At 40.4% G+C, this 20,908-nt stretch overlaps 1 protein-coding gene across 6 annotated transcripts in view; it reads left to right on the top strand.

Annotated features, from left to right (window-relative positions):
• Positions 1-20,908, top strand: part of atp8a1.S (ATPase, aminophospholipid transporter (APLT), class I, type 8A, member 1 S homeolog) — a 149,914-nt gene that overhangs the window by 51,713 nt on the left and 77,293 nt on the right. For all 6 annotated transcript variants that reach the window (XM_018243125.2, XM_041579450.1, XM_018243124.2 and 3 more), the window contains exons 9-15: positions 1,531-1,600; positions 2,515-2,642; positions 6,683-6,794; positions 9,406-9,571; positions 12,651-12,778; positions 12,957-13,034; positions 14,610-14,698. In XM_018243125.2, coding sequence (XP_018098614.1) covers positions 1,531-1,600; positions 2,515-2,642; positions 6,683-6,794; positions 9,406-9,571; positions 12,651-12,778; positions 12,957-13,034; positions 14,610-14,698 — 771 coding nt within the window. The remainder of the gene's footprint in view (positions 1-1,530; positions 1,601-2,514; positions 2,643-6,682; positions 6,795-9,405; positions 9,572-12,650; positions 12,779-12,956; positions 13,035-14,609; positions 14,699-20,908) is intronic.

Genomic DNA, 20,908 nt, shown 5'->3' with positions numbered 1-20,908 from the left:
TTTCATGGAATGCTAGCTTATGTAAGAAAAAAAAATGCGATAAAATATCCCCCCCCATGTTTTTTTGCGGGGAAAAAAAAGTTGCATGCCAGCGAAAATCTCATTGTCCTATTCATTTTCAATGAGGCTGAAAATCTCGACTCTTTTTAATAAACAATTGTTAGAAAATATTCCAATTGACTTCTATACAACCTCTGCAGCTGTTACTTGCCGAATTTTTTTGTTGATCTTTTGATGAATAGCAGTTTTAACCCTTATTTAGAAAGTACATAAACACAACTAATGTTATGCAGACATTTAAGAGGTCTTCAGCGTTTCTGAGCTGACCAACAATATCTTATGCATCATTGTTTTATATGTTTATTTCTGTATTTAACCCACTGTTCCTTAACATTTAATGATAATAAAAAGATATATTTGGCCAGACTAGTTCTCTGTAGTATAAATTAAATTGTTATCCATAGATCAATCTATATCTGGACACCCTGAATATATTAATGCTACAAGCAATACAATTATCAAGCATTCTAGCATTTATTAAATGTCAAATACGGTATAACCATATATATGTTACAGCTAAAATAGCTGAACATTACCAATCAGATAAAGATTATATCGGTATTCAAGCAAGAACTCTCCACTTAAAACACCATAAGAAATGTATTTGCCTTAAAGAGGATCCCTTGCACAAGCCCAGAAACTGATCCCGCAATCTTTAGCATGCCCACGGATGTTGTAATCCCACTTTCTTGCACTAGTAACTGCATGTTTGGCATTTGCACTATAGAGCTGCTGCTGGGCTGAATTCACTTGCTGTCTGCTAACCTCCACTAGAATCACTTTTAAGATTTTTTAAGGTTTTCCATCATCTTTTTTTTGCACTCTGCTTGTTATGTCCTTGTCTCTTTGCAAACTGTCTGAGTAAAAGGAAAGTGTTCTATTTACACATTGCCTTGAATATCACTTTCTTTCTGAGCTGATTGAAGAATTATGTTCTTGCATGCACAGAGCCTTACCTTGGTGCATGGATTGTGCAGATCAGAAATGCAGTCCACGTACCATGGATCTGTTAGTGCCTGTTAGAAGCTTTGCTAAAACATTTTCTCAGTTTTCACTTTCAAATTCAGATAGTAAGCTGTTATTGTTGTTAGTGATCAAGTATCACTTTTTATTCAACTTTCTTCTCCAGTTAATTACTAAGCCTTAAATTGCTCTTCAAATATTCTTGTTGGATATCTGCCGCTATATTGCTAAGATGCAGAGCAATATGTCCGTAGCCAGCATCTCTGCAACACAGCCAAAGCTGCTGCAAAATAACATTTAAAGGACATTCCAAACTTACTCTCTGAAGCTAACAATAGAATTAGAACTTTCTCTATTCTGCAAATACTGCTCAGTGGTTACCAGTCACGTCTAATTTGCGTGTAAATGTTTTGATTGATCAGTGGTTCTTGTCTCATGAACAATGCTATACTGTTTTTTGACCCTACCATGCTTGTAAGAAAATAATACTTTTCTCTCATACGTTAGTGAACCTCAAGCAATGTGCTACATTGAAACCTCAAATCTAGATGGAGAAACAAATCTAAAAATACGACAGGTAAGCACATGCAATGTATTTGTCAGAAAGATTTTTTGCTTGTTGCAAATTTTCTGTTATTATGCTAAAAATGTTGACGAGAACTATATTTATGAACAATGTATTTTGTTTCTTTGAAAAGGCTACAGTCTTTAATCTAGCATACCAGTTCCCTAGAGCCTATGTAATCTTTACAACTTGTTTGGCACACCACATATCTGGATTGAGTGCCCACTGGGTTGATACTTACTCATGTGCCTTACATAAACTACCAGGCCAGCTGCAAGTAGCACAACACTCAAAAGATCTCCAGGGGCGTTCCTATGAGTTGTGTTATATTTTATATCTACCACACACCCGCAAATCCACTCCTACTACAATGGTGGTGCTGGTCCTCTGTTGACCCGGCAAGGCCCCTTAGCATTTGGGTCACAAACACTTTTCTCTGCAGTCGGGGACGTGGCCCCTATTTTTATTGTTATATCACCAACAACATCAACGTTTTGACGGGGATTTAACCTCCCTTCATCAGGATCCTGGTGATATAACAATAAAAAGAGGGGCCACATCCCGACTGCAGAGAATAGTGTGTGTGTGTGGATCCATGAATCAAATTGCTGTTCCTATGAGTTGGCCATTGGGCCAAATTCTTGTCCATGTGCCTTATATAAAGTACAACACCAGAGCTCAGGCTGCAAAGAGCAACACTCCAGAAGTAGGTTATGGACTTCATGAAGCTCTATGTACTACACAGATGAATAATGCCCTTCTGCTCTTCACTTCCTGCTCTGTAGAACTGGAAGCTGTTCTTTATCTTTTATTGTAAGGTTGCTTCAAAACACAGCAGGGTATTTATTTATCTCTGTTTAAATAAATAGCCATTATTAATGCCCCTCCATGAATAATATTCATTGTGTATTTTTAATTTGTTGCAGGGGTTGTCGGTGACTGCAGAAAAGAAGGACATAGATACACTGTTGAGTCTGTCCGGCAAAATTGAATGTGAAGGTCCTAACAGGCATTTATATGATTTCAATGGAAACATTAGACTGGATGGCCATGGGTTTGTAAACATTCTAAAATTCCAATAATGTATGTGTCAGCATCTACCACTCTGACACACCCTCTAGGTGGTATAGCATAGACTTTTTTTATAGCATAGGTATGGTCACTTTTCACTACCGGTATATCCAAAAATATCTGTTTAACAGTTATAAAATAATAGCTTATATTTTTAATGCAACCAGTGTTCTTGTAAAACTTGGGTTTAAAAATGAGCATGCAACACAGCCCATGTACATGATCCACCAAACATCAACAGCTCACATTTAGAAAAGATTTGCAGACTTTTGCCTTTTCTTTGTAAATACATTCATTCATACACAAAATTATATTATACATTATACAACCGTTCTCCTTGAGGAAGGCTGGTGTAAATGTTGGCTTTGCATTAATCTTTTTGACCAAGTCATTGACATCTGTTGTTATGTGAACTGCACCCAGGGGCAGTGCTTCTGAGTGCTGGCATTCTTTTGCATATATATATATATATATAGTCCTATAAACACATTCACATGCTTACACACACACTCATTTCTATCAAAACTGCTACCGTGTTTGTTTACCTGTCAAGAAGACATCTTTTCAAATTGTGCTTCCAGAAGGATGGAGATTACCAAAGAGTAGGGTCAGTTCAGACAATTATATACTGTATGTATTTATTTGTGGCCTAGGCAGATAAGGGTCATCTTCCAATTTTTTTGAATCTGCTAGAAAACTTGTAGGTTCCCTGTGCTCATATACCAAAGGGGAAACACGTGACAAGTCTTTCATATGCCTGTTTTCTTAAGCATTTTTTGCCTAGGAAAATTCAACTAAATTTGAGTATAATGGCATCTCCCTTTAACAGGAAAAGTGAATAAAGGGTTTAGTCATGTATACTTGTGCCTGTATCGAGTTGCTTGCAAGGAAAGTGGATGAGAACATATACATTACGTATCAGTACTTGCACTGTTCTTTAGTAAAAATGTAAAGCTACAACAGGTGTTTTAAAGCTGTCCAAAGCAGGATAAGATGGTGTCAACTAACATGAACACATTCCCACAGAGAATCATCTGCAATACTGTAAATGATTAGAATTTTTACACTGCATTCCTTAGTAACATGGCCTCGTCAGTACAAACCACACTTTGTGATGATGAACAAAAGGGGATTTCGAAAGTGAGAGAATGGAATTCTTGTGCTCTTGCATATTTAAGATGATACCATAATGCAGAAAAATGCTATTAGCAGTACAGAAAAGAGTCACTCGGTTTAACTACTTTTCACTGCATTTTTCACTGTACATCTCTTTACAATTATGGAAATACACCAAGAAACCAGATCACTGATTCATATGTGAGCTTCTCCATTCTGCCATTTGAATTTTTCCTGAAGTGATTTAGAGTAAACTTTACTAAATAAACTAGGTCATCCTTAATCAGGCAGCGCAACAAACTATGCAAAGGATAATAACAGAGAGGTTATTTTGCTTGTTGGAGGGTTATGTATTTAGCCTGTCTAGGACAGGTACATTTGCACAATATGTTTAAAAATGACTTATTTAAAACAAACAACAATAGTCACGTAATATATTACTTATGGGCAAATTCACCAAGGGTCGAATATCGAGGGTTAATTAACCCTCGATATTCGACTGGGAATTAAAATACTTCGAATATCGAAGTCGAAGTATGTTAGCGCAAATAGTTCGATCGAAGGAATAATCCTTCGATCGAACGATTAAATCCTTCGAATCGAACGATTCGAAGGCTTTTAATCCAACGATCGAAGGATTATCCTTCGACCAAAAAAACTTAGGCAAGCCTATGGACCTTCCCCATAGGCTAACATTGGGTTCGGTAGGTTTTAGATGGCGAACTAGGGGGTCAAAGTTTTTTCTTAAAGAGACAGTACTTCGACTATATTGAATAGTCGAACGATTTTTAGTTTGAATCCTTCGATTCGAAGTCGTAGTCAAAGGCTGAAGTAGCCCAAAAAACACTTCGAAATTTGAAGTTTTTTTACTTCGAATCCTTCACTCGAGCTTGGTGAATTGGCCCCTAAATGTCTTTGATTTTTCTACTTTCTTGTATTTTAGCATCTACATTATGTGAGTTGAAATATTTGTTCTTAGAATAGGTATAGTGGTTTTGCCCTGATCAGATAAAAACATTCACTTGATTTGACCTACTGTCAAGAACTCTGCTTTGTGTGTTTTGTTTTATTCCTTGTGTCACAATGATACTTGGCAGGCCATACAAATGTAGGGCAAACATAAATAACTGAAGAGTTTTCCTCTCCATCTCCATTGAAACCATGAACAGAAGATGATCTTGGTATTACCTGTTTTGCATATCAGCATCTAAAAGACAGTTGCTTTCAGTAACAATTAAAAAAAACGCTTGGTCATTGCTAATTTTGCCATGGGAAGAAGCATTGTTTTCAGGAAACTATTAATTTGAGACCACTGTGTACTTTCTAATACCCAGAGAGATAATTGCTTGTCTTACCCTGATTTTCTACTTGGTGTCTAGCAATTAGAAGAGGTGTGTTCCTATTCACCTGAAGAAAGAGAGGTATATGCTTTAGGCCCTTAGGATAATTCAATTTTTGGTGTAAAAATTGTAAAGTTCAAGAAAAAAAAATCCAGCCTGTAAATCTGGCCATGCAGCTGAGGGGTAGTGAAATGTACTGGGGGGTAAATTTATCAAAGAGTGAAGTTCCGCCACTAGAGTGAAATTCCGCAGCTCTCAATTCATTTCTATGGGATTTTGAAAGGCGTATTTATCAATGGGTGAAGTGAAAGTTCATACTTTGATTAATAAGCCTATAAAAATCCCATAGAAATGAATGGAGAGTGGCGGAATTTCACTCTAGTGGCGGAACTTCACTATTAACTTCACTCTTTGATAAATATACCCCCTTGCTCCTCTGTAGTTAGTGCAAGCACAGTACAATAAGACTGTTCTCTCATGCAACAATTGCCCATGTTAGGGAGCAGGCTGAAGTCTGGTGCCTAGGGCACTGCACCTATATACAGTCCTGTTTATAGCAGGGTTGACAGACAAACCATAATTGTGTTAATGAACCCATTGGAGAAGTCAAATAAACCTTTTTGGCATAGTGCCAAAAGCCAGTGATCTACTAAAAATGGGAATACAGGGCAAAGAAAGCAAATCTAGGCTAAATTGTTAAAATCACTAGACAGTGTTAGCTTTCAATTTACCCCTCTTGATATAGCAATTGAAACCAAAGTGAACAAGAAAGGATATTAAAGGAAAACTATACCCCCAAAATGAATACTTGAGCAACAGATAGTTTATATATTAAGTGGCATATTAAATAATTTTATCAAACTGGAATATATATTTAAGTAAATATTACCCTTTTACATCTCTTGCCTTGAATCACCATTTCGTAATGGTCTGTGCGCTGCCTCAGAGATCACCTGACCAGAAATACTGCAGCTCTAACTGTAACAGGAAGAAGTGAGGAAGCAAAAGACCGAACTCTGTCTGTTAATTGGTTCATGTGACCTTACATGTATGGTTTATGTGTGTGCACCGTGAATCTTACAATCCCAGGGGGCGGCCCTTATTTTTTTGAAACTGCAGTTTTCTATTATGATTACCCAATGGCACATACAACTAAAAGAGTATATTATTATGAAATGGTTTATTTACATGAAGCAGGGTTTTCCACATGAGCTTTTTTATGCAATATATTTTTATAGAGACCTACATTGTTTGAGGGGTATAGTTTTCCTTTAAGGCATTCTGTAAACATAATTGTGGTTGTTGTATCTGCATATCCAAGATAATAAGAAAAGGTAACCGTATTATGAATAGAGGGTAGATATGGACATTAGTTACTCCTAAATCTTAATTGATGTTTGGTTATACATGTATTCAGTAGCAGAATGTACTAGCAAAATAAATGCATTGCTTAATATTATGGTTGTTAAGAGGAAAATATCCAGGAACAACACTGAATTTAATTTCAGATTCAAGTATTCATTTAATAAATATTAAAAATGGCTCTTCATAATTCTTGTTTATGCAGGCTTGTCCCTCTGGGTCCCGATCAGATTCTGTTGCGAGGGGCTCAGTTGAGAAACACACAGTGGGTGCATGGAATTGTTGTCTATACTGGCCATGATACTAAGCTCATGCAGGTACAGTCATATGTATTGTATTTTATTTATTTGTTTGATTTAAATAAAAAAAATATTTCTGTTGTATTATTGAATCATGTTTTGTTTAGGGAAAATGCCGCCTTCATTTACCTATTCTCCCACATCTTCAAGTCAGTTCTGAGTTTTAGATTATAGATTATCCTGTATCTTAAATTTGAGCCCAAGAGTGATGTGCTCACTGACCCTCACAAGCAGACCCGGACTGGCAATCTGTGGGTTCTGGCAAATGCCAGAGGGACTGCTATAAGGTCCCATAGAAAGTCAGTATTTAATGGGCTGGTGGGGCTGTTTGGGCCTCTATGTGGGCTGATTGGGCCTTCAGGTACCTGAAATGCCAGGACCTATTTTAATTCTCAGTCCGGACCTGCTCACAAGGGTATAAGTGTTTCTTTAATGTATATTCCAACTACCTTCAATGATTATTTTCTGACATTTGAATGTCTTTGTTAAACTTTTCACCTAAACATATAGATTTTATTCCAGTGTATTTTTAAATTATAAAGAAAGATCTACCCTGTTGTGAAATTACAGTATTGTGGCTTGGAGCAACCTGTTTTGATTATGTATTTAAAGGGGATCCATCACCCAAAGAAATTATTCCAAATCCTATTTTATCATGTTAGTCAAGCAAAAATAACTTTAACACTGTATAAATTATATGAATCTTGTTTCCATCCGTCTGTAAATTCATAATTATAGCAAGCAGACAGGAGCCATTTTGTGGACACTGTTATTAAGGCAAGCCTTGTATCATCTCAGAATCTTGTTTGTGCACCAGAATGGGGGACCTGGTGTCCATCCCCATGCCCTGGTTACACAATTAAATGGTAAAGAGAGAGGGGGAATGTGGGGAGAGCAGTGACATCTAGTGCTGAATGGAAAGTGAAAGTAATTGCTTGCCCCGCCTCTATGCCTAAGGCAATATTTGTAACAGATTTTCTATATTGCAGTTTTAACATCCATTTATATAGAAAGAAAAAGAGAAAATATCAGAGATAGTGCTTTGGAATATTCCAAGGAAGAAAGAGAGAGTAAAGAAGGGATGGGTCTCCTTTAGGCGGCTCAAAGTATTGTCGACGTGGGTATGTCTAATTGGGCAGCCTAACGTGGACAAAGATGCATTGGTCAGTTTATAAATACAGTTTCCCATGTTGCCTTCTGCAGAGAAAAGGTAGAAGTCTTTCAAACATTCTGGCCCACCTCCAACCAGGCATTCCATATTTTCACAAATTTCACTGGGCAGCCTCTTGCCATATAAGTTAACTTTTGACTGGGAAGAACGCTGTTGATTCGTTTTTTCCAGAATTTTAAGGTCGGAGGTGCCGTCGCCTTCCAAGTCAGGATGGCTTTTTTGGTATAATGTAATAGTTGCAAAAGGCATAACCGTTCGCTGGTGTTCAAAGCTAGACCTTCAGTTATTCCCAGTAAGCAAAGTTCAGGGAACATACGTTGGAGTCCAAGCTTATTCTCCGCATAGTGCATTATTACTGCCCAGAATCTCTGTATTTCAGGACAGTCCCAGAATACGTCTGTAAGTATCTTGATCACAGTTACACTTGGGGCATACATCAGGGCAACCAGGATAGATCTGGGCCAGTCTGTGAGGTGTCAGGTATACGCAGTTGAGAAACATTGTGTGTATGGTATGTACCTATCTCTACTAGAGAGATCCTAAGGCAATATTTGATTGACAGCTGAAATTTTTAAATGAGTTTACAACACCTATGAAGACTTTAATAAAAAAAAGAATTTGTATTTGATGTTTAATTTGAAAATGACTTTTAGTATACAGCATTTTATGTCTGGGTGAAAGGTCCACTTTAAACTACGAGTTCCTTGAGTCCCTTCTGGCAATATGAAAAAAATGAAAGGGGAACTATCATGAAAATGAAAATTTAATATAAGCTTCATCATAGTGAAATAATAAACTTTCTAAATACAAAAAAAATTCTGTACCGTCTGAAATAATCAAGTTTATCTTCACTATTCCTTTCTCAGCATCTGTTTCTCCTCATTCTGTCTTCATTCAGGAGTTGGGTGTCAGATGAATGATCTAATATATCTCTTATAGGGGAGCTTGTTTTGCTTAGAAGATGTATTAGAGCTCACTCTATTTAATTCAGGAATCCGTTATTTGAGTGAGCTCTAATTCATCTGCTAGGAAAGGAGCCCCCTATAAGATATATTGGATCTAACTGTCAATGAATATCTGACACCCAATTGCTGCATGAAGACAGAATGAAGAGAGACAGATGCTGAGAGAGGAATAGTGAAGATAAACTTTCAGAAACAATGCAGAATTCTTAATTGATTGTATTTAGAAACTTCTTTGCTTCAATATGAGGAAGCTTATTAAATTTACGTGGTACTTCACAAGTTCAGTATGAGAAAGCTTATATTAAATTTTCGTGATTGTTCCCCTTTATAATGTCTAGTTGTGATGAATATGGTTGCAGCACACATTCTTACATAAAGAACTGAAACGCTGATACATGTTCCCTTATGTATTTCATTGTGGCACTGGTAAAAGTTATTCTATCCATATTTGGAATTAATATGAAATAGTAAATTAATTCTCTGACTTCTTCAGAATTCCACAAGGCCCCCTCTGAAACTGTCCAATGTGGAACGCATAACCAACATCCAGATACTGCTTCTGTTTGGCACACTAATCACAATATCTTTTGTCTGCTCCATTGGCTCCTCTATATGGAATTCCAGGCACGGTGATAAGGACTGGTACCTAAATTTGAACTGTAAGAAAGCTTTCTTCTTTTTTATCATCTATAATGTGTGGCAGATTTAGAGCAGGATGGGCAATTTTTGTCTCTTCCTCAAGTTTGAAATGCTGCCAGTTGCAGTTTATTATTTGCTGGTGGATCAGCCCAAAACTAAACAAGTAATAGACTTTGAAATGTGACTGCTAGTTTTAGTTTGAAATAATATTAATTAAGAGTACAGTAACTTGATTTTTCTTGTTTTTTTTCTGTTGAATTGGACTTCTGGAGTGTTGCAGCAGGTGTTTAAAATATGTTCCTTGTAGTATTGATATTGAAATAGGTATGTTTAAAGGGATACTGTCATGGGGAAAAAAAAAAAAATCAAAATGCATCAGTTAATAGTGCTGCTCCAGCAGAATTCTGCACTGAAATCCATTTCTCAAAAGAGCAAACAGATTTTTTTATATTCAATTTTGAAATCTGACATGGGGCTAGACATATTGTCAATTTCCCAGCTGCCCCAAGTCATGTGACTTGTGCTCTGATAAACTTCAATCACTCTTTACTGCTGTACTGCAAGTTGGAGTGATATCACCCTCCCTTTTTCCCCCCAGCAGCCAAACAAAAGAACAATGGGAAGGTAACCAGATAACAGTTCCCTAACACAAGATAACAGCTGCCTGGTAGATCTAAGAACAACACTCAATAGTAAAAACCCATGTCCCACTGAGACACATTCAGTTACATTGAGAAGGAAAAACAGCAGCCAGGCAGAAAGCATTTCTCTCCTAAAGTGCAGGCACAAGTCACATGACCAGGGGCAGCTGGGAAATTGACAAAATGTCTAGCCCCATGTCAGATTTCAAAATTGAATATAAAAAAATCTGTTTGCTCTTTTGAGAAATGGATTTCAGTGCAGAATTCTGCTGGAGCAGCACTATTAACTGATTCTTTTTGAAAAAAAATTTTTTTCCCATGACAGTATCCCTTTAAGAATCTGGATTTTCAGATGGTATGAAAGAATTTGAAGTCTGCACGACTTTAATTCTATTAATGTGTTTGAACATGTGCACTGTGTAACTATCCAGATTGTTTTCAAAAAGTAAATATAATTCATACCTTCCTAGTTGTTGTGCTCTCCTGCTGCTTTCATTTCTGCTTTTTCCTTTTCACCAAACTCCCTCCCCCTTTTGACTTCCCTACCTTTCCTATTTTCTTTTATCCACAGCCTTACAAACGAGCACTATCACCTTCTTCGTCTTTTCTTACCATCCCTGCTATAGCTTCAGTATACTGCTAGTGATGGCCGAATTTGTCCCATTTTGCTTCGCCGAAAAATTAGTGAATTTCCCATGAAATTCGCGAAAAAGCAAAAAATTCACGAAACGCATTGAAGTCAATGGGTGTCAAAATTATTTTGACACACGTCAATTTAGACCCCCAGATAATTGTTATACGCATGCCTATTTTTGCCAAATGCATTAAAGTCAATGGGTGTCCGCATAATTTTGATGCATGACAATGTTTCTGCGCATGGCTTTTCTGACGCACGCCCAAATTTTTTAGACGCGGCAGATTCTTGGTGGCAGATAATTTTTGTGGCAGTTTCGCAAATGTAATCGCCGTTGGGGAAATGTGGAAATTCGATGTGAATTCGCATATTAGCCCATTACTATTCACTGCATTTCCTATGGCTAATGTCAGGACAAGCTTTTTCTCTCCCAGAAAGAACTAATGCCATCCTCAGCCTGTTGGCATGAACTGGAATAGCAGGTCTGTCACGGCACATGGAGCAGATTTTGGCCTGAACACATTTCTGTTATTTTTTTAGCTGCAATCTGCCCTGTGTCTGAAGTGACAGGCTAACATCAATGCTAAGAAACATCATGGGGTTAATCGAGAATGCTTGGTTTGGGCTAATTCCGTTTTTGCATGCCAGCCCCTCTCTAGTAATAATTTACTTTTCCCACCCCTCCCTGCTGCTGGAGCCATTATTTTGGGGTTGATTAGCCTGGACTGCTGCCCTGGGCCCTTACAATGCATCCAGACAAAGGCAGTGTTCTGCATCCAGTGATTTTTGCCATAGTAACCGCAATACCTAATTACAGTATTGCCATTACTGTGACAATGAGAATGATGTCATGTATATATATATTTATTTATATCTATTTATTTGTTTCTGAGCAGGTATTGATTAGACTTTTGGGATACATAAGGGCCACACAAAAAAAGACCAGTCTGGAAAGAATCAGCAAAGAAGAAAAAAGCAAATAATTCAAAAACTAGTGGCAGACAGGGAGAATAGTAGCCAAGTGACAAATCTTCTCTACTGTGGGCGACTAATCTCCCCAAAATGCCTTCCCGCCGGCAAGAATACGAATCGCCGGCGGGATGGCATACATATTGCTTAGAATTAGCCATTCTATAACATAGTAAAAGTTAACTTTAAAGGTGAACCACCTAGGGTTGCCACCTGTCCGGTTTTGACCCAGACAGCCCGGTTATTTGATTGGCTGCCCGGGTCTATACTTCCTGCCTGGTTTTCCAAATAAGGATTCCCTTGATTGACATGGCAATGGGCCAATCGTCTCGTCATAGCCCCGCCCACTGATGCCATGGGTCAGCCCACTGACGTCATAGCCCGCCCACTGACGCACAGACACGCCCACTGACATCACATATCCACCCCCCGCCCGGTCTCAGCCAGACATAAAGGTGGCAACCCTAGAACCACCCCTTTAATTGTATTATGTTCTCATGACTATTTGAGAAAAACTTTTCGTTGCAAGTAAAAGCTGGCAAGGTTGTATAGCAGTCAATATGAATAGTCTCTAATAAATTTGATCTTTTTATTATAAACCCCCACAAACTTGATTTCTGGTATATCTGTCCCCATGTGTTACTTTTAAAAATATGTCTGGTTAGAAAGTATTAAGAGGTGAAGCTTTGTGGAAGGTACATATTGTTAAAGCATATTTTATGTGACCTAACTGTTCAACTGTGTTCATTGAATTCATGATACGACCTATTGTGTAATTTTTCAATGAGAAGCAAATCATTCTTCTGTCATAGGAGGCAAGTCTGACTCTCTCCTTTATTTCTAACCTCTTGACAGATGCGGGAGCTGGCAACTTTGGACTAAATCTTTTAACATTTATCATTCTCTTCAACAACCTTATACCCATCAGTTTGCTGGTTACTTTGGAGGTGGTGAAATTTATCCAAGCATATTTCATTAACTGGGTAAGCACATCTGCATTGTAATTTGTTTTGTGTTTTTTAAATACATGCTAGAGTGTTTAGCAACACTTTGTAAAATTTGAGACAACTACAATAGCGTAGACTTGTACACAACCTCTTGCCTATATGATATTTTGCAGAGGACTTGAACTAAGATTGTGTCATGCTTTTTCCCGCTCAGGATGTCGATATGATCTATGAGCCTACAGATACAGGAGCTATGGCCCGAACTTCAAATCTGAACGAAGAGCTAGGGCAGGTATGTGTTGTTCTGATCCAGTGACATGAGAGGCAACTTTTGGCAATTACATTGTTACAGAACTACATTTCCTATTGTATATCCTTGTGTTTTTATCATTTATATCCGGGGTCCCCAACTGCCGGGCTGCGGCCCAGTACCAGGCCGCGGACAGTCTTCAACTGGGCCACCGAATTGGACGCCGGTGCTCCAGAATTGGAAGCCAACCCCCTTCCCCAGTCCACCGCTCCCAGGGCCAAAAAAGGTTGGGGACCCCTGATTTATATAATAGAGGAAACTAAGAGGTTAGGGTGAGTTCAACTAAAAGGAGCCCTTCCGCTATGCAGTTAATGCAGTAAAAGCATTTTTATAGCACATTTCCCTTGCTACACACACACAGCATTACTTAAAGCCAAAAATCAGAGCATTGGACCCTCATATAAAATGGTGTATGGGAGTAGACATACCAATGTATATAACCAGTGTCACTCAGGCTTTTGTAATTACATTTCCCAACATCCCTCAAGCTGGCTGGTGTTGCCTTATATAGTTGTAATTGTACTGTAGCAAGTAGTGGCACCCAACCTTGCTTTTAAAGAATCAATTTGTCTTGTGAACCAAGCCCCATCTAGTGTAGACTGAGATCATGCATATCGATGGACTGCCCCAAATGCCCTATCAGGTTACCAAGTTAAGATGAGATATTATCTGAAATGAATGGCATCTGGGGGTTTCTAGTTAAAGGAATACTGTCATGGTAAAAAAATAATTTTTTCATCAAAATGCATCAGTTAATAGTGCTTCTCCAGCAGAATTCTGCACTAAAATCCATTTCTCAAAAGAGCAAACAGATTTTTTATATTTAATTTTGAAATCTATCATGGGGCTAGACATATTGTCAGTTTCCAGCTGCCCCTGATCATGTGACTTGTGCTCTGATAAACTTCAGTCACTCTTTACTGCTGTACTGCAAGTTGGAGTGATATCACCCCCTCCCTTTCCCCCCAGCAGTCTAACAACAGAACAATGGGAAGGTCACCAGATAGCAGCTCCCTAACACAAGATAACAGCTGCTTGGTAGAACTAAGAACAGCATTCAATAGTAAAATCCAGGTCCCACTGCTACACATTGTTACATTGAGTAGAAGAAACAATAGCCTGCCAGAAAGCAGTTCCATCCTAAAGTGCTGGCTCTTTCTGAAAGCACATGACCTAAGATGGCTGCCTACACACCAATATTACAACAACAAAAAAATACACTTGTTGGTTCAGGAATGAAATGTTGTATTGTAGAGTGAATTATTTGCAGTGTAAACCAGGTCATTTAGAAATAAAAACGACATCATAAAAATCATGACAGAATCCCTTTAAGAAGTTTTTTTGTAGTGTGGAGCACCGTGATGTCTTCAGACCATTTGTGGTACAAATGTCATTTAAGAGTATATACTACGATAAATAAGCATGTACCTCACCAGAGCCTCCACCCTCTGCCTTGAGCCAATCTATGTAGACTAGCCCCCAACATTTGGAGGAGTAGCATTCTTTAAAGGGAAATGCAGTGATTAATCTTAAAATTTACTTTTATATTTTTATTAGGTAAAATACATATTTTCTGACAAAACTGGGACCCTGACTTGCAACGATATGCAATTTAAGAAGTGCACTATAGCAGGAAATGCCTATGGGTAAGTTTAATGTATTCAGTAGGCTCTGTTTTTCAAACAGTATATTGAGCTATGAGGTCCAACTGAGCCCCCTATCATTAAGTTTGAGTTTGTGAATGAAAAATCTACACTAAAACTGAATCTACCTGTTTAAAAAGCTGTTTTTATAGTGCTAAATAGGACAGAGGTTAATTAAATATGCAGGTTATGTGTGGGCCTGTATAATGCATTCTCATGTAATTATTCTCATCATGAGTCTTCACAGATGTTAACCAGCATGACGCATATACTTTCTTCCTCCCCGCTTCCAAACTAGTAAACTGCTGAATAAAAAGTTAAATACAGGTGTGGGATCTGTTATCTGGAAATCTATTATCCAGAAAGCAGGATGACCATCTCCCATAGATGCATTATAATAAAATAATGCTTTTTCTCTGTAATAACAAAGCAGTACTTTGTATTTGATCCAAACCAAAATATAATTAATGCTTACTGCAGGCAGAACAATAGTTTTTGTGAAGATTCTCATTCATCCAGGTCATGTTATATCTGTAGAAATAAGTCAAATCAACTGGACTTGCTGTGTTTTATTTCCTTGAAGTCGTTTCACCAGTCATCCAACTGGCTTTCTAAATTCAGAATAACTGAGGGCGCATGCGCGCACGCAACCAAGATGGCCGCAGAATAGAGTAGCTCCGTGACACGTCTCCTAAATTCCCTGTTATTAGCGATCCAGAGCTTTATTTGCTGAGCACCGGGGATCCCTACTATCTCCTGAAGCCACAGTGAGCATGGGCAAACGTGGTAATTTGCCACAAAAAGCTTCTATGGAAAGATACACGGTCAAAGCTACTCCCGCCCGCGTGGCGGCAGGCCCGCCAAGAACCCCTGACGAGCAGGAGCCGGAAGCGATATCCCCGTCTCAAGCCGCAGGTCGGTTGAGCCCCGTCACCGAAGAAATACTCGAAACCCAACTGTCGCAGCTACATGAGAAGCTCAAATCCACGATTCGCACTTCTATTGCTGAAGCGACTAAAGAGCTTTGGGACCGGGTGCAAAATATTGATGATCGGACGGAGCACTTGGAGTTTGCGGCAGAGGAGATTACGCAGCAGGTGTCCCACCTCGAGGACGAAAACAAAGCCCTCCGACAGGAGCTTCAGCAACTCCAGTACCAACAGGAGGACACTGAAAATCGAGATCGCAGACAGAACCTCAGGATTCGGGGAATTCCAGAGGAGGTAGGCCACATTGAACTCAATGCTTACCTCTTAGCCCTGTTCCAACACTTAGTGCCCGACCTCCCTGAGGGTGAGTGGCGCTTGGATCGGGCCCATCGGGCACTGACTGGGAGGCCCCCACAATCTAAACAACCCCGAGATGTTATTCTGCGGCTGCATTTCTTCTCCTCTAAGGAGAAAATCATAATGGCGACACGTAACAAGCGGGACATTGTGTATACCGGGGACACCCTCCAGATCTTCAACGATCTCTCCCCTGCCACCCTGGCGAAGAGAAGGGCCCTTAAACCTGTCACCGCAACACTTCGGGAACAATGTATTCCCTATCGCTGGGGATTCCCCTTCCGACTTGTGGCTACCCGCAATGGCACTCACTACGAGATCCGGGACCCTGATGAGGGCCCCACTTTGCTAAAAAGACTAGGCCTCAAGGCCGGACCTTCCACCCGACGACAGACCTCGCCCTCTCCGCCTCGTCCATCTGAGCGCCCTCGCAGCGCACCACCGTACCAGCGGTCCCCTGGGCCTTCGGAGGCTTCGCCAGATCATCCGGCATCCCCAAAACCACAGCGCCAGCGCTGAGTACGCAGTTTGAGAGTTTTGCCACGTTTTGCCTTTTGGCTACCGAGGTCCTTTTTGGACTGCTACTTCCTTATTCATGGAGACCGACATGGAGATTTCTCTGGTCTATTGGTTGCTAACCCATGTTACCCTCATCGAGGGGGGAGTTCCCCCTTCACCTGGAGCAAGGTGGTCGGCATGACCTTGCCCCGCATCTACACCACCAATTGAAAGCATTACCATCGGAAGCTTTCACACTTATGTCTGATTATTATGTTCAATGTTTTGATCCTACCGTTGTTTTGTTTTATTATTTGAGCCCGGGGGATTCCCCCACCCACTTTCTATTAGGAGAGGTAAGACCGCAGATTTTCGTGCAATGTGATTATGGCTAAGTTTGTTTCATTGAATGTGAAGGGTTTGAACAGTACCCTGAAACGATATTTGCTTTTCAAGGAGGCTCACAGGTTACAAGCGGAGGTGCTTATGGTTCAGGAGACGCATTTCCGTTATTCCGATTCTCCTAAATTGTTCTCCAAACATTACCCCACCTCTTTTCTATCCTCGGCTCCTGTTAAGAAGGCGGGAGTAGCGATTCTGATCCACAAAAATTGTCCTTTACAGGTTACGAAGTCCCAGATCGACCCTAAAGGGAGATACATCATACTCCAAGGTCACTTGTACGACAGGGAGATAATCATTGCATGCGTATACGCCCCTAACGAAAAGCAAATATCCTTTCTGAAAAGGGTAATGAAAAAAATCGATGTTCCTCTGAATTCTTTGTTTGTATTAGGGGGAGATCTTAATCTGCTTCATTCAACCACCTTAGACAGAGTGGGTAAACCAGTCCATAGTGATAGAGAGAGAAACTCTAAACATTTTAGACAATTTATCCGAGCGAACACTTTGTATGATGCCTGGCGAGTATGTCACCCAACGGAAAAAACATTTACTTTCTCCTCCAATCCCCATGGTTCCCAACAGCGCTTAGACTACTTTTTGATCAACCACGATTCCCTGGTAGCCTTAACCTCTGCTGACATACACCAGATCACCTGGTCTGATCATGCCCCGGTCGAGATGACACTTAGGATCTCGCCCCTACAGCGTAAACCTTTCTGCTGGAGACTCAATGAGACTCTATTGACCTGTGAGGCCACTAAAACACAACTAGCGACTGGGCTGAAGGATTTCTTTGAGAGGAATCAGGGGTCAGTTTCCTCGCCTTTTGTGACCTGGGAAGCTCATAAGGCTTGGGTGCGAGGGGAACTCATAGCAGTTGCAACTAACCTGAAACACTCGTCGGCACAACGTAGATTACTGTTGTCTCGTCAACTTAAAAATTTAGAGATCAAATATGCCCGACACCCAAGTATTCCTGTGTTAGCTCGCATTACCTCTCTTCGGGGATTGTTACGAGACTTAGCCATTTCACAGGTGGAGAAGGCAATCACATACACGAGACAACGATATTACGAATTTGGCAATAAAGCTCACACACTCCTGGCCCGCAAATTGAAGGATCAAAAGGCTCAAAGAGCTATCTTATCAATCCGAGACAAACATGGTAACCTTACTCACACTAGGGACCAGATTCTTCGCACGTTCCAGGCCTATTACAGTTCCCTTTACAATTTGCCATCCCCCCCCCCCAAAAATCGCTAGAGACTTAGAACGACATATCCAGGACATGCTCTCCCCATCCCACCTACCTACTTTAACTGAGGAAGCTAATTCCACTCTTAATGCTCCTATTACTGAGGTGGAACTTCAGGACACCCTTAAATTTTCGCCAGTGAAAAAAGCCCCCGGACCAGATGGTCTTACTTATCTCTACTATAAGACCTTCTATAAGGTACTGGGTCCGCAATTGCTCATTATTTTCAATAAAATCCTAGAGGGCTCCACTCCGCCTCCTTCTATGCTATATTCCCATATCTCCCTGATTTTGAAGGAAGGAAAGGACCCCCAGAACTGTGCTAGCTATCGCCCAATTGCTTTACTAAATGCAGACCTCAAAGTCTTTAGTAAAATTATGGCCAATCGCCTGACCGCGCTTATGCCCTCGCTAATAGACAAGGACCAGGTGGGCTTCATCTCCAACAGACAGGCTGGTGACAACACTAGGAAAGTAATTAATCTCATCGACCTTGCAAACACTACTCAAACCCCTCTCCTGGTCCTGAGTCTAGATGCGGAGAAGGCCTTTGACCGCCTTGATTGGGCTTACATGAACAAGGTATTAGATCTGATGGGTTTTGGGGGTCCCTTCCGGAATGCAATTTCAGCTCTTTACTCTAAACCCACTGCTGCAGTTAAAATAGAGGGCCACCTCTCCTCTCTCATTCCGATTTCTAATGGCACACGTCAAGGATGCCCTCTCTCTCCCCTTATCTATGCACTCTCTATTGAGCCCCTGGCTACAGCTGTTAGGAATTCCCCGAATATACATGGCATCGCTCACCAGGGAAAAAATTACAAAATCTCCTTATTCGCTGATGATGTCCTACTCAATATCACACGCCCTTTGACGTCTCTGCCAAATTTGCACGCTCTATTAGACACCTTTAGTAAGCTCTCCAATCACAAGATTAATCAGGATAAATCTGAGGCCCTCCCCATAAATATACCTCATTCCCAAGCCAAACTCCTACAATTAAATTTTAACTATAAATGGAAATCTGACTATATTAAGTACCTAGGTGTCAGGATCACTCCCACTTATGCAACGCTGTACAAGGCAAATTACGCCCCTCTTCTCTCCCAGATCTACAGTGACTTGGAAAAGTGGACCTCCCACACGCTTTCTTGGTTTGGCAGGATGACCACTATCAAGATGGTTTCCCTCCCTAGACTGCTCTACCACTTCGAAACACTCCCTATTCGTATACCTAACAAGGTCATGAAGGTTCTACAGGCTAGACTTATTAGATTAATTTGGGCTTCCAAGTCCCATAGGCTTGCCCGTAAGGTATTAGTGACCCCAATTAAGTGGGGAGGCCTGGGTGCACCTGATATTCTTAAATATTTCCTAGCAGCACAACTGCGGCAAGCAGTAGCTTGGTCTGCCAAATCACATTGTGGTAAATGGGTCACGATTGAAAATGATGTAATGTTTCCGTATACAGTTGCCTTTTTATTGTGGGATGTTAACAAACTGATTCCCTTGAAGGACATTAAGCTAAACTCTGTGAAACTGACTTTGGCCATGTGGAACTATTCCAGATCACGTTACAATATTGTTAAAGGCCCTCACAGACTGACCCCGATTTTGGTAATCCGGACTTTGTCCCGGGCCTCTGCCTCTTTTGCCCAACCCTGGTTGGGGAATGATCTGACGCAGGTGAAGGATTTCTATAACTCCTTGACTCGTAAACTTCTCACCTTCCAAGAGTTACGAGCTAAACATGGTGACTTACCCAATGCAATTTTTATCAATACCTGCAGATCCGGCACTATGTCTTGAAGATGTTTGGTCCCCAATTGCCTCCTAACCAGTCCCCGCTGGACGTTATTATGGCCACTAGATCCCACAGAAGGGGTTTAATTTCGGATATTTATGGAATCCTCACGACTGACACTGAACTCTCTTTTGTGAAACATAGATATATGCGGTTATGGGAACAGACCTTAGGAGTAGAGCTCTCCTTACATACCTGGTCTACAATTTGGGAAAACCTCCGGAAGGCCTCGGCATGTGTGACACATAAAGAGGTGAATTATAAGATCCTCACGCACTGGTATATGACACCTGCCAGATTGCACTCTATATATCCCACTGCCTCGGCGGCATGTTGGCGACACTGTGGTGAGGAAGGGACATTGTATCACATATTCTGGACATGTCCTCTCTTGGTGGAGTATTGGAAGGGAGTTTTAGCATTGCTTGAGCCTCTGCTGGGCCGTTCCTTACACTTAGACCCGCAAACATTCCTTTTAGGGAAACCATTTCCCAGATTAAAGAACCCTGTTCAGAAACTGGCCAACCTTATCTTAACTGCAGCCAAACGTCTTTTAGCACGACACTGGAAGTCTCAGAGAGCTCCTTCGGCCAACGAACTCAAAACAGCCATCCAGGATGTGAGGCGGATGGAATACTTGGCTGCCCTACACAGATCCCAGTTGATGCTCTTTGATAAAGTATGGTCGCACTGGGACTTGATCCATACTATTTCTACCTGACTTCCATCCCACCTGCAGCTGCCCATTCCCTCAGGGATACTATCGCTCTTGAGTCTATATACCCTCCTCCTTTTGTGTAAGCAGATGGTCCTCTCCCCTGATTCCCCCGGGCTCAAATGGTTTACGGTTTGGTTATATTTTTTTTTTATTATTTTTTTTTTTTTTTTCATGTTCCTTTCTTAATTTTTGATTACTGTCCTAGTCCACGATGCTAGGCTCATATCCATTCCTAATGCTTCTGTCT

Source organism: Xenopus laevis, chromosome 1S (genome assembly GCF_017654675.1).
Source record: "Xenopus laevis strain J_2021 chromosome 1S, Xenopus_laevis_v10.1, whole genome shotgun sequence".
Taxonomy (NCBI): Eukaryota; Metazoa; Chordata; class Amphibia; order Anura; family Pipidae; genus Xenopus; species Xenopus laevis.
The sequence above is the reverse complement of the archived record's forward strand: the minus strand, read 5'-3'. Positions and strand labels throughout refer to the sequence as shown.